The 27,102-nt window shown below is 55.5% G+C and overlaps 7 protein-coding genes across 28 annotated transcripts in view; 4 read left to right on the forward strand and 3 right to left on the reverse strand.

The window, feature by feature from the left end:
* The first annotated feature begins 5,537 nt into the window (after positions 1–5,537).
* Igfals (insulin like growth factor binding protein acid labile subunit) lies at positions 5,538–9,745 on the forward strand. Of its 2 annotated transcripts, none has more exons than XM_029533067.1 (2): positions 5,538–5,664; positions 7,691–9,745. In XM_029533067.1, the coding sequence occupies exons 1-2, from the start codon at positions 5,649–5,651 to the stop codon at positions 9,484–9,486; spliced, it is 1,812 nt and encodes a 603-aa protein (XP_029388927.1). In that variant the 5' UTR covers positions 5,538–5,648; the 3' UTR covers positions 9,487–9,745. The 2 variants fall into 2 exon arrangements, with proteins under 2 accessions (XP_029388927.1, XP_021077364.1); XM_021221705.2 differs by lacking the exon at positions 5,538–5,664 and adding an exon at positions 5,989–6,541.
* Positions 9,746–10,361: 616 nt separating this feature from the next.
* Positions 10,362–14,028, reverse strand: Nubp2 (nucleotide binding protein 2). The gene is made up of 7 exons (XM_021221429.2): positions 13,952–14,028; positions 13,414–13,532; positions 13,115–13,313; positions 12,115–12,269; positions 11,844–11,954; positions 11,525–11,594; positions 10,362–11,048 (listed from the first exon to the last, which is right to left on the reverse strand). Exons 1-7 carry the CDS (start codon positions 13,977–13,979, stop codon positions 10,903–10,905), a joined length of 828 nt encoding a protein of 275 aa, XP_021077088.1. The 5' UTR covers positions 13,980–14,028; the 3' UTR covers positions 10,362–10,902.
* A 313-nt stretch (positions 14,029–14,341) lies between these two features.
* On the forward strand, positions 14,342–19,892 carry Spsb3 (splA/ryanodine receptor domain and SOCS box containing 3). 2 transcript variants are annotated; one of them, XM_021221304.2, is made up of 7 exons: positions 14,342–14,767; positions 15,442–15,579; positions 17,929–18,103; positions 18,211–18,398; positions 18,625–18,727; positions 18,803–18,928; positions 19,145–19,892. In XM_021221304.2, exons 1-7 carry the CDS (start codon positions 14,342–14,344, stop codon positions 19,486–19,488), a joined length of 1,500 nt encoding a protein of 499 aa, XP_021076963.1. In that variant the 3' UTR covers positions 19,489–19,892. The 2 variants fall into 2 exon arrangements, with proteins under 2 accessions (XP_021076963.1, XP_021076966.1); XM_021221307.2 differs by having other exon boundaries at positions 14,342–14,422.
* Eme2 (essential meiotic structure-specific endonuclease subunit 2) lies at positions 19,886–23,038 on the reverse strand. The gene is made up of 8 exons (XM_021221625.2): positions 22,787–23,038; positions 22,536–22,672; positions 22,073–22,165; positions 21,524–21,615; positions 21,278–21,371; positions 20,865–20,980; positions 20,574–20,763; positions 19,886–20,504 (listed from the first exon to the last, which is right to left on the reverse strand). Exons 1-8 carry the CDS (start codon positions 23,013–23,015, stop codon positions 20,334–20,336), a joined length of 1,122 nt encoding a protein of 373 aa, XP_021077284.1. The 5' UTR covers positions 23,016–23,038; the 3' UTR covers positions 19,886–20,333.
* Positions 23,039–23,085: 47 nt separating this feature from the next.
* On the forward strand, positions 23,086–24,250 carry Mrps34 (mitochondrial ribosomal protein S34). Its single transcript, XM_021221565.2, has 3 exons — positions 23,086–23,454; positions 23,625–23,667; positions 23,751–24,250. Exons 1-3 carry the CDS (start codon positions 23,134–23,136, stop codon positions 24,041–24,043), a joined length of 657 nt encoding a protein of 218 aa, XP_021077224.1. The 5' UTR covers positions 23,086–23,133; the 3' UTR covers positions 24,044–24,250.
* An 88-nt stretch (positions 24,251–24,338) lies between these two features.
* On the forward strand, positions 24,339–25,515 carry Nme3 (NME/NM23 nucleoside diphosphate kinase 3). Of its 3 annotated transcripts, none has more exons than XM_029532948.1 (5): positions 24,339–24,520; positions 24,616–24,746; positions 24,844–24,945; positions 25,018–25,130; positions 25,220–25,515. In XM_029532948.1, the coding sequence occupies exons 1-5, from the start codon at positions 24,475–24,477 to the stop codon at positions 25,317–25,319; spliced, it is 492 nt and encodes a 163-aa protein (XP_029388808.1). In that variant the 5' UTR covers positions 24,339–24,474; the 3' UTR covers positions 25,320–25,515. The 3 variants fall into 3 exon arrangements, with proteins under 3 accessions (XP_029388808.1, XP_029388809.1, XP_021076799.1); XM_029532949.1 differs by having other exon boundaries at positions 24,652–24,746; positions 25,202–25,512; XM_021221140.2 differs by having other exon boundaries at positions 25,202–25,498.
* The window catches only part of Mapk8ip3 (mitogen-activated protein kinase 8 interacting protein 3), a 37,738-nt gene continuing 36,135 nt past the window's right edge, over positions 25,500–27,102 (reverse strand). For 16 of the 18 annotated variants that reach the window (XM_021221137.2, XM_021221131.2, XM_021221138.2 and 13 more), the window contains one exon: positions 25,513–27,064. In XM_021221137.2, the coding sequence (XP_021076796.1) occupies positions 26,943–27,064 (122 nt within the window). In that variant the 3' untranslated portion in view covers positions 25,513–26,942. Of the gene's footprint in view, positions 27,065–27,102 lie in introns of all 18 variants that reach the window. The other 2 variants (XM_021221134.1, XM_021221130.1) reach the window with 1 other exon arrangement.

The following is a 27,102-nucleotide window of genomic DNA, read 5'->3' on the forward strand; positions in this document are numbered from 1 at the left end:
GTTTTATGCGTGTCCCAGGGATGGGAGAGATAGGAATGCAGTGAAAACATGCGGAGGGTCAGATCATTTCTTTTGCAGAGAATGGGGGTGTGAGACCACAGGGCAAGTGTATTGGAATCCGTCCTCTATCTGGGACCTCATCACGGTCCACGGAAATTGGACTGGTGACCCATGGAACAGGTGTTCTAACAGTGGCCATTGCCAGCCCCTTCGCACAGAATTCACACAGAAGGGAAAACAGTTTGGAGGCTGGGATAAAGGCAGGATGTGGGACTGAGGTACTATGTGTCCGGGACGAACCCCGGATTCACTTTCCAAATTAGACTCAAAGTTGAGACTCTGCCGGGGCAGCCGTTGGTCCCAATAAGGTGCTATCTGAGCAGGGCTCACTCACACCTCCCCGGCTGCCCTTCCCACAGTGGCACCCTCCCTGGGTCCTGGTACCACCCCCAATACTGTCATTGCTCCAACTGAGCTCCCAAAACCTCGGACTGAGCCTGTCCCGAAGACTGGCTACCAGCTCTTCAATTTGATCTTGGGGGCGTACCAGGCCCTCAATAACACCAGGCCAGATGACACAAATTCTTGTTGGCTCTGCTTGTCAGCAGGGCCACCCTATTATGAGAGGATTGCCACTGGTCTGAGCTTTAACAATACCACTAGTCACTCTAATTGTGACTGGGGAGGCACAGGCAGACTGACCCTGACCGAAGTGACCGGGCAGGGTACCTGTGTAGGGACAGTGCCCCCGAAATATGAGCACCTCTGTAACCAGACCATTCTAGTTAATACCTCTACTAATTTCTACCTGGCCCCTAATGGAGGGTGGTGGGCCTGCAGCACGGGGCTTACCCCGTGCATAGCTACTGGCATTTTCAATGACTCTGGTGATTTTTGTGTATTAGTTCAGCTATTGCCCAGAATTTATTACCATGAGCCTGAGGGACTAGAAGATCATTTTGATAATCAGGTGACTGTGACTAGGTACAGGCGAGAACCTGTTACTCTCACTCTAGCCGTGCTCCTAGGGGCAGGAGTGGCAGCAGGAATCGGCACTGGTACTGCCGCCCTGATCACAAGAGGCCAACATCTCGCTGCATTATGTGAGGCTGTTAATGAAGATATTGAGGCTATACGAAAATCTGTCAGTGCCTTGGAAAAATCCCTAACCTCCCTTTCTGAGGTTGTGTTGCAGAATAGGAGGGGCTTAGATTTCTTATTCCTTAAGGAAGGGGGCCTTTGTGCAGCCCTTAAAGAAGAGTGCTGTTTCTATGCTGATCACACAGGTGTAGTTAGGGATTCTATGCAGAGGCTCAAAGAAAGACTAGAGAGAAGAAAACCTTGGTGGGATCGAGAAGCCCACCAAGGATGGTATGAATCCTGGTTCACTGGCTCCCCCTGGCTGACCACTCTGTTGTCAGCCATCACTGGGCCATTGATAATTCTGCTTTTGCTCTTAACTTTTGGACCCTGCTTGATTAATCGACTAGTTGCCTTTGTTAGAGGCAGAATTGATACAGTACAGCTCATGGTATTTAGGCAGCAATATCAGACTATGAGTCAGTCCTCAAGAAGAAGATAACCTTTAGAATTCTAGGATTAGAATTAAGTAGAGAAAAAGAGGGGATTGAAGGGAAATGAAATTTAAGATGGAATTTAAGATGAAATTTAAGGCCTGTGATTCATGTAACTTAGTTGTTTGTAAGCTTAGAAGCCTGAGGCANTGAGGCTGTTAATGAAGATATTGAGGCTATACGAAAATCTGTCAGTGCCTTGGAAAAATCCCTAACCTCCCTTTCTGAGGTTGTGTTGCAGAATAGGAGGGGCTTAGATTTCTTATTCCTTAAGGAAGGGGGCCTTTGTGCAGCCCTTAAAGAAGAGTGCTGTTTCTATGCTGATCACACAGGTGTAGTTAGGGATTCTATGCAGAGGCTCAAAGAAAGACTAGAGAGAAGAAAACCTTGGTGGGATCGAGAAGCCCACCAAGGATGGTATGAATCCTGGTTCACTGGCTCCCCCTGGCTGACCACTCTGTTGTCAGCCATCACTGGGCCATTGATAATTCTGCTTTTGCTCTTAACTTTTGGACCCTGCTTGATTAATCGACTAGTTGCCTTTGTTAGAGGCAGAATTGATACAGTACAGCTCATGGTATTTAGGCAGCAATATCAGACTATGAGTCAGTCCTCAAGAAGAAGATAACCTTTAGAATTCTAGGATTAGAATTAAGTAGAGAAAAAGAGGGGATTGAAGGGAAATGAAATTTAAGATGGAATTTAAGATGAAATTTAAGGCCTGTGATTCATGTAACTTAGTTGTTTGTAANCTTAGAAGCCTGAGGCAGAGGACACAGTAGAANAGGCCCGGGCACNCCCATTGNTTAAAACATTCCTGACATAGTTTGGAGTCATATGTTAACCAGGTGTTCTGCTAACTTACACATACCACTCTGCAAATGTGTTGATGTTTAAATGGACCAATCNTGTACAACCATGCCAATTCTCCTGAGCCCCCGACCCCTCTTCCTCTAAAAACTCCTAGCTTTCAAGCCACGTGGTTGATTTCTCGTTTTCCTGCGTGAGATACGAATCAGCCCAGAGCTCCACCAATAAACTACCTCGTGTTTTTGCATCAAGACTTTTTTTTTCCATGATTCCCGGGTGAGCAAGCGTCATCTTGGGTTTGGAGTGAGAAGGGCTCCCCACGGAGGCCTTTCAGTCCAAGCCCGCCCCCCCCCGCCCCCGTCAAGTGGGGTCCAGTGGCTTCACACAGCCAGATGCCTACCTGGGGTCGAGTGGAAAGCATACAGCAGCCCTCCCACGTCCGCTTGCCCAGAGCACAGGAATTCTGGCTGGATGTGGGTTCTCTCCCTCACCCTCTTTCCCCCACACCCCACAGCCCCACAACAGGTCTCTTGAAAAAGCCACATGGAACCCTACTGCCATAGAAGATTCCTGAACTATATACAGAGTACTGGATACAGCTAAGCAGTTGGAGTGCTAGCTTTTCTCCAGGGAGTTCATTTCCAGCTCCTACCTGGTACTTCACAACTCTCTCAGCTTCAGTTTTAGGGTATCAGCTGCCATTTTCTGGCCTCCACAGGCACCAGGCATGCACTTTGCTGCATGACATATCTGCAAGCAAAACACACACATAAATTAAAACAATTAGTTTTAATGGAGCTTCCCATTAAAGGGCACAACACCCCAATTAGATACTGTTTGCTAGCAAATGAAAACTCCAGTACCAGCTGGGTGTGGTGGCACACACGCCTTTAATCCCAGCACTCGGGAGGCAGAGGAAGGTGGATTTCTGAGTTTGAGGCCAGCCTGGTCTACAAAGTGAGTTCCAGGACAGCCAGGACTACACAGAGAAACCCTGTCTCGAAAAACCAGAAAGAAAAAGAAAAAAAGAAGAAGACGAAGAAAAAGAAAACTCCAGTACCAGGGATGGGTTACCTCTTTGTGGGTAGTTGACCAATAAGGCCCCATAGCCCAGAACTTGGGAGACAGAGGCAGATGGATCTCTGTGAGTTTAAGGCTAGCCTGGTCTACATAGTGAGTTCCAGGACAGTCGCAACTACACAGAAAAACTCTGTCTTGGAAAAAAACAACAAAACCAAAAAAATGGATAGATAGATAGATAGATAGATAGATGATAGACATACATACAGACAGACAGACAGACAGACAGACAGAGAACTCTCCCAAAGACACCCAAGCATTCTATGCTATTGCCAATACCCTTTGCTACCATCCAGAACCTGACAGTAAGGCCCCATCACTGAAGACACCACATACTGGACTCAGTCTGGGGAAGTCAAGCTGGTTACTCACTGGGTTCATCACCCCACCACCAAGACGTCAGCATGTATGGTGAAGCCTGTAAAACCAGCAGCTGCACAGAAGACAGTGGAAAGACCCAGCTCTGAGGACACAGGTCGGAGCAGCAGTGATGGGCTAGGAGAGCCTGGTGCATCTGACCCTGGAGCTGAGGCAGGGAAAGAATGACACCTGAGCTCTCCCTGAGAGTGGCAGATGATACAATGTGAACTGTGGAAAGCAACATCAATGATTACAAAAGTACCTAACAGGAACATGTTTAGGTCCAAATGTAAGCAGGACTCAAAACTCTAGTCTGATCAATCAAAGGACATTTCAAAGCTGTGGAGGATGAGCTGGGGTGGTGGATGGCTATGAGCCCAGTGCGGTGAGGACTGGGCAAGAGGGTCATCCTGAAGTTGAGCCCAGTCTGGACTACGCAGTGAGGTCACAGAAATATAAAATCAGCCTCAGCAAGGTGACACAGGCTGTGACCCTAGCGCTTGGGAAGGAAAACCAGAGTTCAAGGCCACCCTTTACAATATTTCAAGTTCAAGGCTAGTCTGGTCTACCCAAGACCTTGTAAAAAAATAAAATAAAATAAAATAAAATAAAATAAAATAAAATAAAAAAGGAAAGAAAGAAAAGTAAAGAAAAAGAAAGAGCCAAGCAGTGGCGCACACCTTTAATCCCAGCACTCGGGAGGCAGAGGCAGGCCGATTTCTGAGTTCGAGGCCAGCCTGGTCTATAAAGTGAGTACCAAGACAGCCAGGGATGTTACACAGAGAAACCCTGTCTTGAAGAACCAATAAACATCCCCAATCTCTGTGTCTGGTAGCTGGACAGCTGCAGGGTGTTTGGCCTCACCAGAAATCCAGAAAACAATTAACAATGGGCAGGCAGGCATCAACCAGTCAGCGAGGCGCATCAACAGAAGCTTTAGGGAGGACATACACTTCCCTGTGGACACTCAAGTGCTGCCCCCACAGAAACACGGGCCCTTCAGGCCTCAAAAGTCACCATTCACAGCTTCACTGGGAATGGTCCTAGAGGGAGGTGCTGAGTGTCCAGTCAGGACAGATATACCATGATAGCTGCATTTCACTTGGATGATGTCTGAAGAAACATAGGCTCTGTCTGTTGGCATATTCCGGGCTAGACACAGGGCCCAGGGAGGGCACCAGGAGGTAACCCTGGATAAAACAGCGGGGCTGTCGGGGGATTAGGGCTCTTCAGTGGCTGAGCCTTGTGTTCCTGTGTGGTGTGGTGTGGCAGTAGCACTCAGAAGGCTGACTTGGGTGAAGCAAGCCCTCACAAGTCTGGCTGGGCTTCCACACCACATGTAGCAGGGCTTGGAGACAGGAAGAGAGCCTAGTCCAGCAGGGCCCACAGGGACTCAGGCATTGCTGCTGGCCCCTGTTCTCAGCAGAGGCTGGCTACTGGCCCCGCAGCCCTGCTGAGGCCGCACTTTTGCTGTGTAAACTGCTCTGTGGCTCTGGGCGGAGACTCCCTCCCTGCCGATCTATAATTTCTCAGAAAAGAGGCTGAGGAATAACCTGGAAAACGCCCTAGACATGGGGCAGCATGGTGGGAGCCACAGTCCCTGACCCTCCCAGACCTGCTTACTTCCTCTGCTTACTTCGAGATTGCTCCCAATGTCCCCCAAGCCCCCGAGAAGCTGTCCTTTTTGAAATCCAGCACTACCTTGCCTGGCCCCTCCCGTGTGCATTCCCCCCATCCCGGGCAGGGCAAAGGGACAGAGCTCAGGAGGACCGGCTGGAGTGTCCGTCAGGTCACAGGTCTCAGGCCCTGGAGGAGGAAGCCGAGATGTGGCTCCGGCAGGGTGAGTGGAGCCAGAGCCCTCAAACATGTGGCCCTCCTGCCTCCCCCTGGGGCAGCATGTTTACCCGGGGTCTTTGCACACAAGGAAGTAGTAGGTTGTTAGGCCCTCCATACTGTGGAGGCCAGCGGAAGCTGGCTCTGCCCCTGAGGCTGCGGTGGCCCCCTGTCTTCCTGCCAGCCCTTCCTAGGAGAACTGTGCTGGGGAGAGCAAACACAGGTAGCTGGTGGCTCTGCCAGGTGTTCCTAGAAGAGGCCCTGGGGGAGGGGCGGTAGCCAGACGTCAGCTGACCTAGAGGTCACAGGAAGATTGAGGCTGGGCCTTAGACAAAGCCCTGGACGGGGAGACACAAATGGTGGGCCCACTTAGGCCTAAGAAACCCCAGGTCAGACAGCATTCGAGAAGAACAGGCAAGGCCTTGGGAAACAGGCCAAAACTGTTTAACCCTGACACAGTCATCTGCTCAGTATAGAGGTGAGTGGGGGGGATTCCAGGAACCCCTGAGCTCCCTCACCTTAGCTGAACCTACTGGGAGACAGGGCCCCCTACACCTACCTTGAGCACCAATCCCGTAGTAGGGCTACTCCACCGAGCCTCTACCTCCAACACCAGCAGGGGTGGCTTTCAAGAGCCCCCCACCCCCCAGGCAGACTTTGGGGCAGACAGAGTGCCCCTCCCCTGCTCCACCCGCATCCAGAGGAGCTTCTGTTGCCCAGCACGAGAGGGTTAAAGGAGCCAGAGTGTGGGGCAGGGCCAGCTAAGGGCTGCCAGCTACAGGCAGTGGGGAAATCCACTGGGCAGCAGCCTGTGCGGTAGATGGCCCTTGCTCACCGCCTGCCTGCGGCCAGCTCTGTACAAGGAACGATGGCCCCAAGGACAGGTGAGGAACCTCTCCCCTGCCACTTGCTCTGAGGGTAGCTGGTCCTCAACCGGAGCCCACTGGGAGAAGCCGCAGTAGGCTTAACTCAGGGTGGGCTGGTGGGAATTCTGGGTTGGGTCTTGGATACAATTCCTGGCACCAGAGGGTCTGTGTTACTTTTCCCCTTGGTGGCGGCACTGGGAAAGGGCCAGATGAAGGCAGGGTAGGCAGAAGAAACAAGTATCTCACCCCTGGGCACAAGGCACAGAAATGGGGCTCATTGCTCCCCATATTGCTGTCTCACAGCTTGCTGGGATAGTATGCTGCACACAGCCCGAGAGCCTTCTGGCTACCATTCTTCTTAAGGGCCTAGCCCTGGGTGAACAGGAAAATGTCTTCTTCCTTGTCTACCATTGGCGTGCTCCCACAATGCCTAGGGCTGCCCCCACCGAGCGAGCCTCACTTCCAAACCACCGTTACACAGTCACACCAGATACAGACTGCGCAGGTGCGGAACGGTGCCGTTCTGCCCAACTTGATCTGGGGTCCCTAGCATACACCCGAGGGAGATTAGAGTTGGGGTGCTGGTCGGGCTCACGTGATTTGACGTCTGGTTGAATGGACAGTTGGGGTTTTCTAGACCCTCACTCTTCTACCAGCAGGGGTTATAGCCTTCATATAATGGGGAGCAAATAAGGCACGCTTCACCCATATGAGGGCCCAACAGGCAGGGAATGGCCGGCTTGCTGTCCTGTCACCGAGGACCACAAATGAATACGCTACCTGGGTCTATCCCAGAGTACTCTGGAAGAGTCAGATCTTGGACTGCACCTCGATTCTGTTTCTCAGCCTGGCTGTTGTATGTACCCCAGAGGACACAGACCGCCTAGTGGCCAGGGCCCAAGTTGACTGTAAAGCAGGGTGATGTGGAAGACCCAAGCCCTTGGTGCCCTGACAGGAGGGCAGGGGTTACCACTTGCTGGTCCCAGGGCTGGGAAATTGAAGTGGCTTCAAAAGATAGGACCTGGTTATCACCAGTGTTTGCTTGGTATCAAAGTGAGATGACATCCCTCTCCTAAAATGGCTGAGGGTTAGGGAAGCCCAGGGTTTGGCTCACACCTTGGGACACAGTCCTCTGGGCACCTCCTTGCCAAACCCTTCTCCCCACAGGAAGCCCAGCCCTGGTGGTGCTTCTGGCTTTCTGGGTGGCACTGGGCCCCTGCTACCTGCAGGGGACAGATCCTGGAGCATCAGCGGATGCCGAGGGCCCCCAGTGCCCTGTCACCTGTACCTGCAGCTATGATGACTACACAGATGAGCTCAGCGTCTTTTGCAGTTCAAGGAACCTCACTGAGCTGCCCGATGGCATCCCGGTCAGCACCAGGGCCCTGTGGCTTGACGGGAACAACCTGTCCTCCATCCCATCAGCCGCCTTCCAGAACCTGTCTAGCCTGGACTTCCTCAATCTGCAGGGCAGCTGGCTGAGGAGCCTGGAGCCACAGGCACTGCTGGGCCTGCAGAACCTCTACCATTTGCACCTGGAACGGAACCTGCTTCGGAGCCTAGCTGCAGGCTTGTTCAGACACACCCCAAGTCTGGCTTCGCTCAGTTTGGGCAACAACCTCCTGGGTCGGCTGGAAGAAGGGCAGTTCCGGGGCCTCAGTCACCTTTGGGACCTCAACCTGGGTTGGAACAGCCTGGTGGTCCTGCCTGACACAGTGTTCCAGGGCCTGGGGAACCTCAGAGAGCTGGTGCTTGCTGGCAACAAACTGACTTACCTGCAGCCCGCGCTCTTATGTGGCCTGGGCGAGTTGCGGGAGCTGGACCTGAGCAGGAATGCCCTCCGCAGCGTCAAAGCGAATGTCTTTATACATCTGCCCAGGCTTCACAAGCTCTACCTGGACCGCAACCTCATCACGGCTGTGGCCCCCCGTGCCTTCCTGGGCATGAAGGCGCTGCGTTGGCTGGACCTGTCACACAACCGCGTGGCTGGCCTCCTGGAGGACACCTTCCCTGGCCTGCTGGGTCTGCATGTCCTGCGCCTGGCACACAACGCCATCACTAGCTTGCGGCCGCGTACTTTCAAAGATCTACACTTCCTGGAGGAACTGCAGCTCGGCCACAATCGTATCAGGCAGCTAGGCGAGAAGACGTTTGAGGGCCTGGGGCAGCTGGAGGTACTGACGCTCAATGACAATCAGATCCATGAGGTCAAGGTGGGCGCCTTCTTTGGCCTCTTCAACGTGGCTGTTATGAATCTCTCTGGCAACTGTCTGAGGAGCCTCCCCGAGCGGGTGTTCCAGGGGCTGGGCAAGCTGCACAGCCTGCACTTGGAGCACAGCTGCCTGGGCCGCATCCGCCTGCACACTTTCGCTGGCCTCTCAGGGCTGCGCAGGCTCTTCCTCAGGGACAACAGCATCTCCATCATCGAAGAACAGAGCCTGGCAGGGCTCTCGGAGCTCCTGGAACTCGATCTTACCACCAACCAGCTCACGCATCTGCCCCGCCAGCTTTTCCAGGGCCTTGGTCAGCTGGAATATCTGCTTCTCTCTGACAACCAACTGACAATGCTCTCCGAGGATGTCCTGGGCCCTCTGCAGCGGGCCTTCTGGCTGGACCTCTCACACAACCACCTCGAGACCCTGGCTGAAGGGCTTTTCTCATCTCTGGGGCGGCTTCGCTACCTCAACCTCAGGAATAACTCCTTGCAGACTTTCGTGCCCCAGCCCAACCTGGAGCGCCTGTGGCTTGATGCCAACCCCTGGGACTGCAGCTGTCCCCTCAAGGCGCTTCGTGACTTTGCCCTACAGAACCCTGGCGTTGTCCCTCGCTTTGTTCAGACTGTCTGTGAGGGAGATGACTGCCAGCCGATGTACACCTACAACAACATCACTTGTGCTGGCCCCGCCAACGTCTCAGGCCTTGACCTCCGAGACATCAGTGAAACACTCTTTGTACACTGCTGACCCTGGCTCCTTACTGGCCTGGTCTGGCCGAACACTGCCTTATGGCCAGGATAGTGTCTGTTACCAGAATAAGCTGGCTCTGGAAGACTTACCATCTTAGGGGATAGGTCATGGCTGCTCACTTCCTGGATGCAGGGCAGTACTGGACGCTATGTGGCCTAAATAGGGTGGGCACAGGCCAAGTGCCCGAGGGCCCAAAGGCGGGGAGGTGCTCAGCGGCACACCCTGCTGGCAACAATTAAAGTGAATACTAAGCATAGCTTGTGACCTAGAGTGTGAACTTGGGCAAGGTCTCCCTGTCCCTGCCCCATGTCTCCTGTCTTAGTTCTGCAGAGCCCAGTCTTGAGCCTTGTTGGTGTGGAGAACACATGTCCCACTTCATTTGCACCGGATCTGGCCCATTTCCTCCTGGACGTCTTAGGACCCTCTCCCCCACCCCAGGAACCGCAGGCACTTACCCCGCCCCCTCCAGGCCCTGTATCCCTGCTCAGGGTACTAGACTGGGGCCAGGTTGGGTTCCTACAGGTGTCCCTGGTCCCAAGTCATCAGCACCCAGGTGTGAGGTCACCACCTGCTCACTACTTAGTTGGGGATGGGGGCAGCTGGGAGTTGAGGACTGCCATCTGACTACAGGAATCACCCCCCTGCACATTCCCCAAGACCCCATATCACTTGAAGATTTCAGCTTTGCCCAGGAATCATCTCTCCTCTCTGACCTCAGGGAAGGAGAGAAGGAGGGCCTCTGTGCCTCAGCGCACACGCGAAAGCTCAGGCTTCTGCTTCCAATGGCCTCAGCCATTTGCTAGCAGATCCACGGGTTTCCAAAAAACACAATGTGCCAACCCCAACCCCCCAAACAAGACAGACACCTTGACCACATCTTCAGGGCCTTTATAATCTTTACTAATACTGCTTGTTCCAGACATGGAATGTGGGGAATCGAGAACCGTCTCACTGAGGAGAGAGGGTTTGGGCGCTAGGCCCTTCCTAAGAAGGGGTGGTATGTTTGATAGCAGAGTTCTGTAAAGTTACCAGATGTGTCTGTAAACCACAGTGTCACAAAAGGCTCACAACACAGCATGTGTGGGTCAGTCTCCATGAGAAAGCACTGGCCAGCTACTGTGTGGTGTGGCTACCAGAGCAGCCTGTTGACGCGGGGCAGAAGTGACTAGGACTGGACAAAAGCCTATAGGCTGGAGGTTAAGGCTGCTATTATCTCAAGGAACCAGGACACAAGCTATCCCCTCAGCTATAGACTAGCTATAGTGAAGCTAGTGTCGGCCAAGGACACGGGGGCCTGCAGATCTCTGCATGGGTGTAATCGCATAGTCCAGCCATTGCCTAGGCCAACAACTACAGGTCCCAAGACAGTCCTACAGGCCTTACAGGCGCGCAGCACCAGAAGGCTGCCAGCGGTCAGGAGCACATGGCAGACATCCTGTGCACAACTCTCTGGGCTATGGACGTGAGTGCAGAATATGCAGTGCTTCTGGGAAATTCCTGGATGAAGTCACGCCCTTCCTCCAAGCTCCTGGTAAGCTGGGAATCCAGGGGGACAGAACCTGCAATGACAAAGGCCAGGAAAAGGCTGGCAAAATGGCTCACTGGTTAAGCGTGCTGCGGCCAAGTGTGATAAGCCAGGTTCCATATCCAGGACCTACATGGTAGGAAGTAGAGGACCCCCCACAATCACCCCTCTCCGGGACACTGTGCGTGTGCACACCCCCAACCCCTTCCTCAATGCACAAACAAGAGGAGGCCTAGGGACAGCCTGCAGCAGGTAAGGTCAGCTGCTCATTTGTCAGAAACTCAAGCTTGGCTCCCCATGACCTCCGACAGGGAACAATGTGGGACAAGTGGTAGGAGCCTGGTATCCCTGACACACATTACTCCCAGAAATGTAGCTGGGTGTTGGGCAGCCCAGAGAAACCTCAGATTGGGCACTTATATAGAAGAGAGGCCCACCACGCCAGTCAGTCCCACGGAGAAGCCCCATGGTGGGAGCTGGGGCTCCAGACGGCCTGCTCCTGACACTCACCTAAAAAGGGAACCCCAGCCAGCCGGGCTAGCTCCTCCCCACTGCCGCTGGAGAAGACATTGGTGCACTCCTAGGAGACAAGCACTGTGAGGGTCCAGCTTGCACACCCACTCACCATGATGAGACCCGGGGCCAGGGTAAGACCCACAAGTGGTCCAGGAAGAAGGCCCAGTAAGAGTGTTGTCTCTAGCCACAAAGTTACTTACCTGACACTGGGACCTATGGACAAGAGACCCGCTTTCTCAAAGTCCCTGACTGCCTGACCTGTCTTATCCTCCCTCAGACCTTGAAAGCTGCCCACCCATCTTGTCAGACTCACAGCACAGTGTGGGCAGGTGAAGCCGCTCATGTTCTCTATGACCCCTATCACCTGCAGCCCAGTCTTCTTACAGAAGGTCAGCTCCCGTCTCACATCCCCAATAGCCACCGCCTGTGGGTCAGAGAGGAGGGCAGTCAGCGACAGATAAGGCAAGGATCAAGTACCCAGCAGGGAACATGGCCCACTCTAGTCCATTCCAAGCCCAACCAGGGTGGACAGACAGACAGACACACCCATGCCCAGGTAGGGTTGGAAGAGATGCCAGTAGTACCTGTGGTGTGGTGACTACAAGAGCCCCAAGGGGCCTGTAGGGGCGCAGGGCTTCCACAATGGCCATGTGCTCATCAGAAGTCCCTGGAGGTGTGTCCACGACCAGATAGTCCAGCTCCCCCCAGGCCACGTCAGACACAAACTGCTTTATCAGGGCTGCAGAGACCCCAAAGCCCAGCAGTAACCCCTGAGAAAGGGTTAGGAAAGGCAAGGCCCATCTTGTCCAGCCCAGGACCTCCATCAGCTGCTTCTGGGCAGCTCCCAGGGAACCCTGGGAACATGTGCCACACAGGGCAGCCGGGGTCCACTCATCTTCGAGGTAACATGGCAGAGCTTCTGGGGTCCCACAAGCATGCCTTGCTTTCTGGCAGCCTCCCCACCTGCTAGCACTCAACTGTCTCCACACTCCACCTGGCAGGCTCCAGCCAACGCCCATGGAGGCCCCAGTGAGGGTGCAACCTTGACTCTAAGGGCCTCTGTGCCCTCAAGCCCAGAGAAAATGCCCTGGCGCGAGGCACCTGAGCAGCACCTCCAGGACATCTAGGCATTAAATCTAAGTGTGCCGTTCTCCCCAGGCTGTCTCCCATGGCAGCCAGGGTGGGTTAATGCTGCCCGCTTGAAGCTCGGCACTGGGATCCACTGCACACTGTGTGGCCTGAGTGAGGGTTGGTGGGGAGGGGTCTCAGAAGAGCGATCCCTTCCTATCTAAGGAGTGGCAGATGGCTTCACAACAAATGCTGAGCACAGCTTCTCCCTTGATCTTGGTCTCATGTCATACTCTCCATCCAGAGGCTGTGAGAAACCCAGAGGTGTACATATCCTGAAGGGTGGGCATCTATGAGCAGTGGAAGCAATCCAATGGGACAGAGACTCCAATACAGGAGGCCAGGACCAGCTTCTGGCTTTATCCATGGCAGTAGACACAAGAAGAGGGAAAGCGGCCTCAGTAAAGAGGCACTGAGGAGCTGGTGGAAGGGCATTTCGTCTCACTAAGTTCTTACCATGTTTCTTGGGACCTCTCCACACCACGGCCTCGTCAGGGTTTTCCAGCAGGAACCCCACAGACATAAGGGAGATGCTCTGCTCCTGATCCACAAAGACGGGCACCCAGCCACTGTCACACTGGTGCACTGCCTTGCCTTGTGCACGGAGCATGTGTGGTATGCTGGGACCGCACAGGTCCACATCTAGGATCCCCACCTGCAAGGAGGAGGATGCTGAGGGGTGGAGAGAATCTGCCAAGCTTGTCGGGAGCTAGGGACAACAATGAAACAGGTGTCAGCCCTGGTCGAGGCCTCACCTTCTTGCCCTGGTAGCGCAGAGCCAGGGCCAACTCCGTGGAGATCGTGCTTTTCCCAACGCCCCCCTTTCCAGAAAGAACAAGGATGATATGTCGCACCCCGGCCAGGTTTCCGGGCTCTGGTGAGAGACAGGAGTTGGGGTGTCTGAGAGAGCGACAAAGACAAAGGCACGCGGGTAGGTCTTCTAGAAGCCCCAAACCTGTCTCGGTCTCACTTCTGTCTGAAGTGGAGCAGCTGAAGGCATGTGCACAGTGAACGCTCACTTCGACCTGCCCGCTAATTTTAACAGACGCAGAGGAACTAACAGAGTAGGGGATCCCAGCTAAGCGGCACCCGCGCACAAACGCACACTCCACAGGGACGCAGAGCCCCAGTCCTCGGCAAGGCGTGAGGCTGAGGACTTGGAGCAGATGTAACCGCCTATTTGTGCATCGCGACACTCGGCTGGCTCAGTAAACAAGGGGACATGGGATGCTTTGGCGTGGGTCTGCACGCGGTTCGCCTCCAGACTTTCCCAACCCCTCTCGTTTGACCGACCTGCACGCTCACCAGCAGCAGCCTCCATTCCGCTACTAGTTGCTTTTCGCGGCTCCCTTCCGCTTCCTCTCCAAACTTTCGCATCCTTTGAACCAATGGCGAAAAGAGCCCGCCCCTTACTCATTTTGAGAGGGTAGTCACTCACCGTCCAGCCAATCAGATTATCCAAAGAGGTCCCGATCCTGGCAACTGATGATGACGCCACGGGCACGGACACACTTCCGCATACCTGTCCAATGGTCATGCGAAATTTTTTTTGACCGCTCTAGCGAGGACCAATAGAAACTTTGGTTCAGGATTGACAGTTTGTGCAAGCCTCTTGACAGCAGTCCTGTCTCGCGAGACCCGCCCCCGCGCGAACCAGAGAGCCCGCCTTCGGCTGCCGGGCCAATGCAGGGCGGGGGCGGGGATTGTTTGCGTCGCGGCCGGAACGGAAAGTGGGTCAGCGCCGGCGGAGCGCGTTGGCCGCAGGTGAGCCGCGCCGGCCCAGCCCGGCGAGGCCCGGCGGGCGGCGGGTTGACCTTGCAGGCGGTCAAGCCGGCCACCCATCGTTCCCTGGCGGTGGCGCTCGGGAGTCTGGGCGGGGGCCTCGGAGTCAGGCGTCAGGGACAGCATCGCCGTGGCGAGATCCGCGAGCCTCTGGCGAGGGAAGCAACCTCCAGCCCCGCGGAAGCCGAGCGTGGCTACGTCCAGGGACATCTCTGGTTCATTCATTGGGTTCCTACTGTGTGCTCTTATACGGCGCTCAGCCAACCCAACTGCTGTGGAGTGCTGTGCGCGGCCCCGCTCGGCTTCTTTGTGGATGGCCGGGGCGAGGTAGGGTAGTACAGTGGGTCTACAGGGGACAGGAGGCAGCTAGGACAGAGTCGACTATTAGACCGAGGCAGTCCACTTGGGAGAGGAGATCCAGACTCCCAAAGCCTTTCATTTTGTCCCAAGAACGATGTCAAGCCAGTGAGTTTAAGGTTGTATCGAAGACCGAGTGTGTAGTGTGCGGAGCGGGATGGGTGAGAGGGAGTTGTGTGGTGCAGGAAGCGGTGGGTCTCCAACGACAAGAAGGGGTGTCAGGAGTGGATGACAGCGGTGTTTCTGGCATGAGGAACTGGATGCTGGGGATGCCATTTGCCAAAGTGGACAGCGGAGGAGGGGCAAGTTAAGTGTCAAATGCCTGAGGGGCAATAGCTCCTGAGCAGAATGCAGAGATGGGCTGGGACACCTCCAAAGCCATGGGAGTCTGGGTTGTGTTTCACACCATCGCCCTGGGCTTGATTCAGGTGCTCAGATACTCGAGCCAGGTACGAGCTTGTGGGAGTTTGTGGAGCTCAGAGCTCAGTGTTGAGGGCCCGGAGTCCCCAGCCTTGGTGGCTCTGTGGCTTAGGCTGACAGGTAGAAGTGGCAGGGGGCAGAGTTGTGGGGTGTGGATTTGAACCTTGTTTGGACATTGACACATTACATGTCTTTAAAGTTACAGTTATTTTTTTTTTTTCCAGGTTCTCTCCACTATGGCCCGGCGTGCACGGAGTAGCAGGGCATGGCACTTCGTCCTGAGCGCAGCCCGACGAGATACAGATGCCCGAGCTGTGGCTCTGGCAGGCAGCTCTAACTGGGGCTATGACTCTGATGGGCAGGTAGGTCTCAGTGGCAAGGTGGGGATAACAAGTGTATGGGTGGGGTGAAAAAGACACTGAGCCAGGCAACTGAGCTGTGTCCTGGTATGTGGTGCTTTTTTGGTCTGGTAAAGCCTGAGGTGTGACAGGCCTCTAGACAGACAGGGATCGAAAGTCCTGGATAGTGCTGGTTATTGTATAATGCTTGTTCACCAGGCCTGCCAATTTTGTTTTATTATCGTGTGCCACAGTGAATGGGTGGATGTCAGGAGCCTTGTGTGTGTTCTATCTTCCACCTTTATTTGGTATCTGGGGAGCAAACTTAGGTTGTGCAGCACACATACATATGTTGAGCCATTTGGATCACGCTGGATGTTTCTTTTGCCACACAAATGCTCTGTTTCATGTATGTTGTATATGATAGGATCTGTGATCTTTTTTTGGGTTTTTGAGACAGGGTTTCTCTGTGTAGGTCTGGCTGGCTTTGAACTTAGAGATCTGCCCAAGTGCTGGGATCAAAGGCATGTGGTTTATTTTCAGAAATGGTCTCACACTGTAACACAGGCAGGCCTTGGACTTGAGGCAGTTTATTGTGTGCGGGCACACGTATGGAGGTCAGGAGTCGCTAGAGTCAGTTCTCTACCATGTGACACCCTTGGGATCATCAGTACATGCTTTTTCTTTGTAATATTTATAGTTCTTGAAGTTCAAATGTCCTAAGAATTCCTTTGTTGGAGACTCTGAGCACAGGGTAGATACCCAGCTCAGTGTGCCTGACTGGGCTCCTGGAGGTGGCTGGTGACTTGCTGATACCAGACTGGTGTTCTGGCTCTGCCCTGGCTTGCCTCTTCTCTGATGTCACAGCTCTCTGAAACCAGGTTAGGGTTCCAGTTAGGCTCCCTTCTAGAAGCCCATTGGATCACCAGATTATAAGGAAGACTTGATCTACTTACTAGGTTAGCAGTGCCCCAGGCCCTTGTTGGGGAGCTTGAGTCAGCCCAGTTTTTCAGCTACACCTCCAGTTCCCGACGATGCACCTGAGCCGGCCTCAGTCATCACAGTGACACTCGCATGCCTGTCCTCCGTCGTGTAACTGAGCTTGCATGTAGTCATGTGGCAGGCAGTTCTGGGGTGTGCCTGGGCCGGGTTGGGTTGAGCATCACCCTCCCTTCCTCCTGTCCTAGGCAGATTGGCTCCTTATTCAGTGGGTCTGCCTTGGCTTTAGAAGATCCCATCTTTGCCAGTGGGGTACAAGGTCTGCTCTGAGGTATGAGCCTTTCCTCCAGGCAAAGTAGCAGGTCTGTTTGGCTTCGGAGTAGCCGTAGTTAACGTTGACTAACCAAATGTTCTGGGGTTGGTTCCTTGTGGGTTATTTGCCCCTATTTCAGCACACAGGGCCCAGAATTGATGTTGGTTTTCAGTCCCAATTCAGTTGCCTATTGCTGGACATTTCCTCACCTCTGATATTGTACATCCACCATGATGGTTCTCTATCTCTAGATGATTTGAGGCCCTCCCTGAGGAGCTGGTGAACTTGAAACAGCAGCAGAGACCAGAATGGTGGATACCCTGAGTATTGTGAAAGAAAGAATACAGAGTGAACGTGGTCCAAGATCCTCTTGGTGGCTGGATGCTTCCTTGTAAAGAAGTGTAGGATGGCTATATGGCTGTAATTAGATCTAACTTCAGGGTGGGTGTTAGAACTGTGATGTGGTTGCCATTATAGGGGCTCCTGGACCACAATGTGGAGCACAGCAAGACAGCACAAGGAAGTAGAGGCCAAAACTTCAAACAGGGATCCAAGGGTCTGCAGAGCAGCTGAATAGCAAGGTTGATTGGTCAGTCAGTAGTTGGAACTTGACCTGCTCAGCTGCGTCCTCATCCCCAGCTAGGCTCTGAGGCCTGAGAGCATCTTTGGAGGCGTTTGCTGCAGCTGCAGCTTGGTCAGCTGCGTTAGCCCATTAGACCTTGTGGAGCTCGCTTGTTCCTCTTGATTCTAGTGCTCTTGCAGGGGATGGAGTCACACATCCCGTCCTAGCCCGAGTGGAGCCAGAGGCTAGACCTCACTGACAAGCAGCAGCCCTGGACTTTAGGAGGCCATGAGCTACAGGGAAGACAGGTGGTGGGCACCGTGTGGCCCACGGCAGCCAGGCAGAGGAAAGCCAAGTGAGAAGCCATTCCCCTAGGGCCACCTCCCATCTCATTGTTGTCTTTCAGACAAGGAGTCTTAGCACTCAAGTTGATTATGTTGAGCACTGGAGAGCGTCAGGTGTCCAGCTTCTTCTCTGGTGGATTTGAGAAGGGTTTGGGTAGCCTGGCAGTGGGAGAGCTGTCATAAACAGAGCGACCGGTCCCTTCCCTCCCTCCCAGCACAGTGACTCCGACTCTGACCCTGAGTACTCCTCCCTGCCACCATCCATCCCCAGTGCTGTGCCTGTGACAGGAGAGTCCTTCTGTGACTGTGAGGGCCAGAATGAGGCTACCTTCTGCAGCAGTCACACAGCACACCGTGGCAAGGACTGCCGGTGTGGTGAGGAGGATGAGGGTGAGTGGCTTGCCACTGGGACGTGTAGAGGGGCGGGGAGGTTCTCTGGGACCAGGAAGGCACCGTTTTGCTGTAGCCCTCCCTAGTTTGGGCCCTCTGTCTTACAGATTTTGATTGGGTTTGGGATGACCTGAACAAGTCCTCAGCCACCTTGCTGAGCTGTGATAATCGCAAGGTCAGCTTTCACATGGAGTATAGCTGTGGCACTGCAGCCATTCGGGGCACCAAGGAGCTAGGGGATGGCCAACACTTCTGGGAAATCAAGATGACCTCTCCTGTGTATGGGACTGACATGGTAAATGGCCAAGCAAGAGGGTGATGCCATGGGCCCTGCCGCTAGGCATCTAACTGTCTAGCCCCACTGTTTACAGATGGTGGGCATTGGGAGGGTAGATGCCATGGGCCCTGCCACTAGGCATCTAACTGTCCAGCTCCACTGTTTACAGATGGTGGGCATTGGGAGGGTAGATGCCATGGGCCCTGCCACTAGGCATCTAACTGTCCAGCTCCACTGTTTACAGATGGTGGGCATTGGGACGTCAGACGTAGACCTGGACAAATACCACCACACGTTCTGCAGCCTGCTTGGCAGGGATGAAGACAGCTGGGGGCTCTCCTACACTGGTATGTGTTGCCTGGGTCATGGGTGGGGCTGGCAGTACAGCAGACCTCCCAGACTCGCCCCGTTGCTCCTTGCAGGGCTCCTCCACCACAAAGGTGACAAGACGAGCTTCTCCTCACGCTTTGGCCAGGGCTCCATTATTGGTGTGCACTTGGACACCTGGCATGGGACACTGACCTTCTTCAAGAACAGGAAGTGCATAGGTGAGGCGCCTTTGTAGAGCCTTGAGGGGTGGGGCCGGGCAGTCTGACTTGAGGCTCCTGACCTCAAGAGGGTGGGTAGGCCTGAAGCCAGATTGGAGTTACCAGACCAGTCTATTTTCTGTGTTGAGACTGTTTGAGCTGCTCATGGTGGTGCTTTGTGGGAGGAGCTTCCTGGCTCCCGACCCACATGGCACTCAGGCTGAGTCTTTCTTCCAGGAGTGGCTGCTACTCGGCTTCAAAACAGAAGGTTCTACCCGATGGTTTGCTCCACGGCTGCCAAGAGCAGCATGAAAGTCATCCGCTCCTGTGCCAGCTCCACATCTCTGCAGTACCTGTGCTGCTACCGCCTGCGCCAACTGCGGCCAAACTCGGGGGACACCCTCGAGGGCCTGCCCTTGCCACCTGGCCTCAAGCAAGTGCTGCATAACAAGCTGGGCTGGGTTCTGAGCATGAACTGCAACCACTGGAAATCCCCGGTGCCTACCCCTGGCACAGCTACACCTGGTGCCGAGAGTCTCGAGACCAGGCCCTGTCAGCGGAAGCGCTGCCGGAGGAGCTGACTTCTCCCCTGGGGAGGCAGATACCGGTCTCTTTCCTGCCCTTCCAGGGCAGCAGGGGGGGAAGAACTGAGGCCTAGGCCTTTCCCTGAGGCCAGGACAGTCTCCTGCCTGTGCTGGTAGGGAAGCCGTACTCCTGTTTGTCCTTTGAGTTGCCACGTGTCTTGGGAACTGCAGCTAGGCATGTGTGGACCTAGATTCCAAGCCCAGGAGGCTAGCTGAGGAAGGGGAGTGCATTCATATTCCAGGGAAAAGATGGGCTGTCCCGACCCATAGGGCCGTGGGGCTTTCCCAACTTGCACTGCATGTTGTCAGCTCCTGCTGCGGAGGTGGCAGTGGGTGCCCTGTGAAGGGGTTTTGTCTTGTCCCTATATGTTATATCATTAAAAGAGCCTTCACAAGTACCCGAGCTGCCTGTGTCTATTGTTTATCTGCCTCTGTCCGGCAGCTTTGAGAGAGCCCGGCTTGGATCTGAGTACCTCTCTGAGGGTGCACCCTAAGCTTCCAGTCAGCATAGGGCTATAATAGTACAACTGGGCACTCAGACCTGCTACTAAGCTTCCTGCAACAAGGGGCCAGGCCAAAGCCACGTTGAGACCCAGGTCACCCTAGGGCCCTTGCAGCCACTACCCTCCACTCTTCTGTTCACCTCAGCTTCCCTTACCCTCTCCCCCAGCTCCCATGGTTATTTCCATTTGACCATCAGGCTACAGAGTCTGTCTACCACAGTCTGAAAAAGGTATGGGCTGGACCCAAACCTCCTTGCCTGCCCCACAGGATAATTAGATTCTTGGGCAGACTTGTCCTGTTGTACTGATGGGCAGGAGGTGACCCAAGGATGGCACAGGTTAAGAGCTCAGGTCCAGCAGGAGGTCAGGGTTGGTGGTGGTCAAGAAGATACAGATTCTGCGTGAGAGGTCAGGCCCCACTCTGCGAGGTTGCTTGCCGCTGTGGGCCTTCACAGGGAGGTCAGCTAGGAGGCTCAGGCGTTCCCGCTCTGTGCTGCAGTCCAGGAGAGCCTGGAGTGGGCACAAGTGTGAGTGGTGGACCTGGTCCTGGTCCTAGAAGGAGGGATTTAGGGGACTCACCTCTTGCAAAAGGCGGGGTGATGGGAAGGCAGTAACAATAGCGTCAGCCACACCTGGGCTGACCCGGTTGAACTGTCTGATTTGTCGCCACCACACTCCTCTGAGCCCAGAGCCATCTCTGGTCACTTGCTGGCCTGAGGCCCAGTGCCCTGCTGTGCAGAAAGAAAAGGCCTGGGAGTCCCGGAGCTGTCTGAAATGAGGGAGGACACGCAGACAGATGCTTTGAGAACCCCATCTGTGCGGCCCTCCGACCCTGGCCTGTATCCACTCGGCCCCTGCAGAGGTGCATACTTCGAGGGGAGCTGCGAGAGGGCCCTGGTGAAGGCACACACGTACTGACTCAGCTCCTGCCACGAGGCCACCAGCAGCACGTCCAGGCTTGCATGGAGCTGCAGCAGCACCAGGGCCTGGGGAGTGTGAGAGTGGGTATGGACCACCTGACCACATGACCTCTGGGGAATGCCCGACTGGGAACTAAGGTCAGTTCTGATGGGCCAGCCTGCAGCCAAGTGCAGAGACAGAGGCAAAGCACCTGACAACCCCACGCAGCCCTCACCTCCTCCGCCTCACCTCAGCCATGCTGCCCTCACCTCCTCTGTCTGCAGCCCTCACCACCTCCACCTCAGCCATGCAGCCCTCACCTCCTCGGCCTCGGCCACGCAGCCCTCACTTCCTCCACCTCACCTCAGCCACGCAGCCCTCACCTCTTCCACCTCAGCCCAGCTGATGGCTACCCTGGCATGGGCTTCCTTTGACTTCTTTAGTTGCCATGTCTTCTGAGAACTGGGCTGGTGAGACCTGAACAGAGGGGACAATCTTTTGGGCTCCCGAGTCTCCTACCTCTGCAGAGCCATCCCAGGCCAAGTGGGGTTAGCTGTGACAGAGCCACCAGAAGCAAGCCACTTTCCTGGAATGCCACCCAAGCCAGCCCTACTGAGGTTAAGTGGTACCACAGGTATGCGTCCAGTCCGATGATAGCCAGATGGGAGCGGGTGAGATTCTTGGGAGAAAGCCAGGGGATGGAGCTAGGTGGATCTGTGACCTGAAAGCAAGAATATCCCCATACTTGTTCACAGGAGGGCAGTGGCCTATAGCCAATGTTGTACCAGGGGAAGGTTACCCAGCATGTGTGACAAACGTTGGCCCTTGGACAGCAACCCCTGCAAAGCATTTAGCAGGACTGTGTTCTAGGTAAATATCAGTTGAGCATTGTTCCCTTTGAGTCTAGGGAAAGCAGCCAAGTGAGGGAGACAGAGACCACAGCCAGCGCCTACATTATGCGGACACTATCAGCTAGAATTCTCGGTTCCTCCTCCACCCCGGCCAGTTTGCAGGCAGGTCACTATTCTCCCAAAGGCTCTTCGAGGCTCTTATGTCTAGAGCACTCAGCAGGCTCCCTCATCTTACCCTCAACGCCTTGATGCGCCTCAACAGAAGCTCCAGCCCACCCCAGACTGGGAAGGAGACCTACCAATCAAGAGAGGGTTTTCCCCCAATACCTGGGTCAGCTGCACGGCACCCTGAAGAAATTCCTGGGGTTCCAGCAGCAGCAACTGTTCCTGCTCGTTTTCAGCCTTCGCCTCCAGAGGCACCTGTAGGGGATATCACCTGCCCTGCCAAACACCTGTGTGAGCCCAGAGCTTCTCTCCGTGCTGGCCAGTCGGTCACCAGACACCATCAATAACCCTCCAGCTCCAGTGACCTCAGGCCAGTTGGGACTGTTCCCTACAAGTTCCCGAATACAAAACTAGCCCAACCCCCATCCTCATTGCCAACAGGAGGTTCTCTGTGGCGGCAGCTGAGTTCAGGTTTCTTGTGTTAAGAGATTCGACTTAGGCATCCTCCAGTTTTTCTCGCCTCCTGTGCGAGGCGAGAAAGATGAATGCAGCTACCTCGCCAGCCAGAGGAAAAGTGAAACATGGATTAGGACTGGTACCGGGCTTGTCATAGGGAGACACTCACATTGCTGTGGGCAGGGTCGGGCCTCACAACGTTCCACCGCAGGCTGCGGGCCTGGTGCTGCGGTTCGATGCGACATTCACAGCCTAGCGTGCCCAGCGCCTCCATCAGGATGTCCGAGCCTGCATCTTCCAGGACAGCTGGGCCCCAGCAGGCAACAATGAGTTACTCCACCATCTCCAGTGCGGAATAGTGGGTGACAACGCTACCCTGTCGGGTGGCTGGCCCCGGATTCCCAGCCCCCGTCCCCTCACCTGGGTCCACGCACACCACCAGTCGCCCCATAACCTGATCTGCCCGTAAAGCCTTGGCCGCAGCTCTGCGCTCTCCTACTGTACTCGGGGCTTGCGTGCCGACCTCCCTAGCGGGGACACCTTCACCGTCTGAGTCGGAAATCTCCCAGGTTTGAGGTCGCCGATGGCCGAGACGCAGGCCCAGACCCAGCCGCGAGCCTGTGGCTCTCCCGGGACCCACCTCCGCCATAAGTCCTTCGTTCCTAAAGCTTCCGGACGTACCCGGATGCTTTTGTTCAGGACACCGGCCGCTTCCGGAACGGCAGAGCTCGAGAAGCTCAGATTTCCTGTGGAGTAAGGACACCGGCATGGCGCGGAAGAAAGCGAGACCCCGGCTGATCGCTGAGCTGGCTCGCCGCGTGCGCGCCTTACGCGAGCAGCGGAACAAGCCGCGGGACTCGCAGCTCTACGCCCTAGACTACGAGACGCTGACCCGGCCGCACTCCGGTCGCCGGCTGCCGGTACGCGCCTGGGCCGACGTGCGCCGCGAGAGCCGCCTCCTGCAGCTGCTCGCCCGCCTCCCCTTGTTCGGCCTGGGCCGTCTGGTTACCCGCAAGTCCTGGCTGTGGCAGCACGACGAGCCATGCTACTGGCGCCTCACGCGTGTGAGGCCCGACTACACGGCGCAGGTGCGCTAGCTCCCTGACTGCCCGTTCTTGTTTACACTTTCATCTTGCCCAGCCTGGACTGCATCGGCTGGTCTCACCCACCCTGAGCCACCTGGGCATGTATGTCTCCCTTACCCACGTAACTTAGTGGCAGGGGCTGTATGTTGACAATCCTCCCTCTTGTTCTGCAGAACTTGGACCACGGGAGGGCCTGGGGCATCCTGACTTTCAAAGGTAAGGCTGGGTGCTGGTTGGAGCCGGTGATGGTTCGCATATCATCCAGCCAGCAGGCAGTCAGCTTGTGTTCTTTCCTTCAGGGAAGAGTGAAGATAAGGCTCGGGAAATCGAGCAAGTCATGTACCACGATTGGCGCTTGGTACCCAAGCACGAGGAGGAGGCCTTCACTGCGTTCACCGAGAAACCAGAGGACAGATTGAACTCTGTCCCTTACCCACCTCTGCTGCGGGCCATGATCCTCGCTGAACGACAGAAAAACGGGGATACCAGCGTCCAGGAGCCGCTCCTGAACCTGGAGAGGACTCGAATGCGCCCCTGGGACTACCCTGCAAAACAGGAGACGAAAGGGAAGGCCAAGGGCACCCCAGTCTAACTGCCAGGACTGGCAGAGAGGCCCTGTGAGTCATTTGATGGACAAGTGCCTTTGACCCTGCTAGATCTTCACTTTGGTGGCGAGTTATACCCTATAGCCCTGACAATCTGTCAATGACTAGTAGGGCAGATGACAGGCTGCTTGGTGTCATTTTTAGGCGGGCCCCTCGCCGATTCCTCGGTCTGGAAATAAACGCACGAAACAGCCCGTGTTGTGGTTTCATTATGTGTGTACCGCAGGACAAGGGAGGGAAGGTGACAGTATGGAGCAGAGCACCTGGTGCTCCGGTACACTCAGGCAGAACTTGGGCGCCTTGACTGCGCCTTGGGCTCAAATGTGCTGGGATTGCAGAGCCCCTGGAGATCCCGTGCCTAGAGGTCCTTTAAGGGAGGCCCCGCCCCCTTGCCGCTTGGCCCGCTCCATCCGCCGCCATGATCTGTCTGGTGCTGACCATCTTCGCTAATCTCTTCCCCTCCGGTGAGCACCCGGGCAGGCGTGGCGGGGCGGGGCCGGACCGGGGGGCGCTCGGTGGGACTCTCGGTGGGACATGCCTGAAGCCAGTACTCCCGCAGCCTACAGCGGCGTGAACGAACGCACGTTCTTGGCAGTGAAGCCCGACGGCGTGCAGCGGAGGCTGGTGGGCGAGATCGTGCGTCGCTTTGAGAGGAAGGGCTTCAAGCTGGTGGCACTGAAGCTAGTGCAGGTGTGGGCGCACAAAGGAGCAGGTGGATCCGGGAAGGGGATCGGGACGGTCTGGGGTTGGGGCCCTGGTATATATAGGTCGCTACTCCTCCCTGTAGGCCTCCGAAGAGCTACTGCGGGAGCATTATGTCGAGCTGCGCGAGAGACCCTTCTACAGCCGACTAGTTAAATACATGAGTTCTGGCCCCGTGGTGGCCATGGTAAGTTTCCGATGACCTGCAAGGGGAGCAAGTCCTTGGGAGCTCTTATCTTGCTGACAGTAGCCCCTACAGGTGTGGCAAGGGTTGGATGTCGTGCGTGCTTCGCGAGCCCTCATAGGGGCCACTGACCCAGGGGACGCCATGCCCGGTACGATCCGTGGGGACTTCTGCGTGGAGGTTGGCAAGTAAGTCTCACCCTCTTCCCTGGCCACCCCTCGTCCTTCTCCTCCCCCTGCTCACTCGCCATTCCCCACAGGAATGTCATTCATGGCAGTGATTCGGTGGAAAGCGCTCACAGAGAAATCGCTCTTTGGTTCCGGGAGGATGAGCTTTTGTGCTGGGAGGACAGCGCCGGACACTGGCTGTATGAGTAGATGTTATTCAAGTCAGCATTGCCAATCTGGAGGTTGTTGGTCTCCTGTGATCTTCATAGAGCTCAGCGGCAGTGACAGTGCTGTGTGGGTGCAGGTCCACCCAACCTATTCGGTCCAGGGACAACTACTCCCACATCCCGCCCTGTGTTGCCTTTCATAATAAACTGCAGAAAACCCTTGTGCGCTGGTGCAGTTTCAAGACAAAGGTCGTGTTAAGACATTTATTACATACAGAGCAGATATGTGAGTTCACTTGCAAGGCCAAAGCCTGAGGAAAGTTGCACTGGCCCCTTCCCTTCAGTTCCACCCACCCAGCTAACCCCGGTCACGTCACACTCCTGTGGGAACAGACAAGGGACATACATCACAGTGGAGAGGTGGCAGGGTGGTGGGGAGAAGCCTGCAGCTGCCTTTTGCTGCAGCTTGTGGCCAGACAGGCTCAGGGGCAGTGCCCCTTGATCTGTGCTTCTCTGGTGGGAAGAGTGCAGTAGAGGCCAACTGACTCTTATCAGTGCCCCGAAGAGCAGGGCCAGGGCCAGGGCCAGGGCCAGGGCCAGGGCAGCACCTGCTCCCACACACTTGCTTAGAATTGTGCCCATCCTGGCTGGTCCTCAGCTCTTCTGGCTTCTGCCTGGAAGCCTCTTGTCAGCTGCCCTCCGAGGGAGCAGGCCACAGCCGGCAACCCTAGGCACTTAGTCCGTGTCTGGGAGCTGGGCTCCTTGGAGTCCTGTGCAGGAGGCAGGCCCTTGGAGCACACGCCCTCCGTAACCTGAGGCTAAGCCCGCATCCTAGGACTGACTCTGGAGAGACCAGGGCAACCCTTCTTCCTGAGGCCTGTGCCTGCCCTGGCAGCCTGAGAAATTCTACCCTTGGGGCTTCTGGGAGGGGCAGGGCACTTGCTCCTCCAAGGTGAATCTGTGTCCAGGAAGAGCCTAGGGGAGACTGGTCTGTGAGGGGCTGGACAATCTTGGGCTCCCTTGGGTTGATGGGTATTTGTCATCTTTTTGAAGCAGCTGCCCTTGGGAGGCTGGCCCTAAGCTTTCATGCCAGGGGCCAAGGGAATGTAAGTCTGGAGATGGGGAAGCCCAGAGAAGGCTGCCTGGGCCCAGGAATCGGGGCAGCCCTAACTTTGCTTTCAGGCAGAGGGGGGTGGGTAGGCCTGGGGCCCTCAGAGAGCAAAGGGTTGGAGATCAGGAATCCCTTCCTCAGGGCTGCATGCAAAGCAAGTAGACTTGGGGAAGACTGGCAGTATGAGGCTCTTGCTCCTGCCAGAACTGGTGAGGATGGAGTGGAGCCAGGGCCCCCTGTAGGGGCTGCCCATAGTCATTTTGGTCCTGCCTTGCCCTGAGGGCCCCCTGGGACTTCATGTTGGGTCAAGGCCAGGGGCTGCATGGCGAGAGTATCTCAGAGGCTCTCTCCTCCCTGATGGGAAAGACATATCTGTTCCTGCCTCACTCCCCAAACCCTGCTTCACCCCTCTCTAACAGCTAGGGGCTGGACCTCAGGCAAAAGCTGCAAGTTGAGAGGTTAAAAGGGGATGGAGGAACCTGGCTGCCCCAGGGAGCAGGCGGGGAGGCAGGCAGGTAGGTCCTATGTACAGTTGGCATCAGGTAGGACAGGGTCTCACTCAGGGGCGTAGGACACCTGCCACACGATGATGTGGCTGCGCTCAGCCTTGGACAACGAGGGCTTTGTCTGGCTCACATCCGAGGCACCTTCCTCAGTTTCATCGTCCTCTCCGTCTCCTGGAGAATTGGCAGCCATGAGGACTCCCACACGCCCA

This window comes from Mus pahari, chromosome 21, assembly GCF_900095145.1.
Source record: "Mus pahari chromosome 21, PAHARI_EIJ_v1.1, whole genome shotgun sequence".
NCBI lineage: Eukaryota > Metazoa > Chordata > Mammalia > Rodentia > Muridae > Mus > Mus pahari.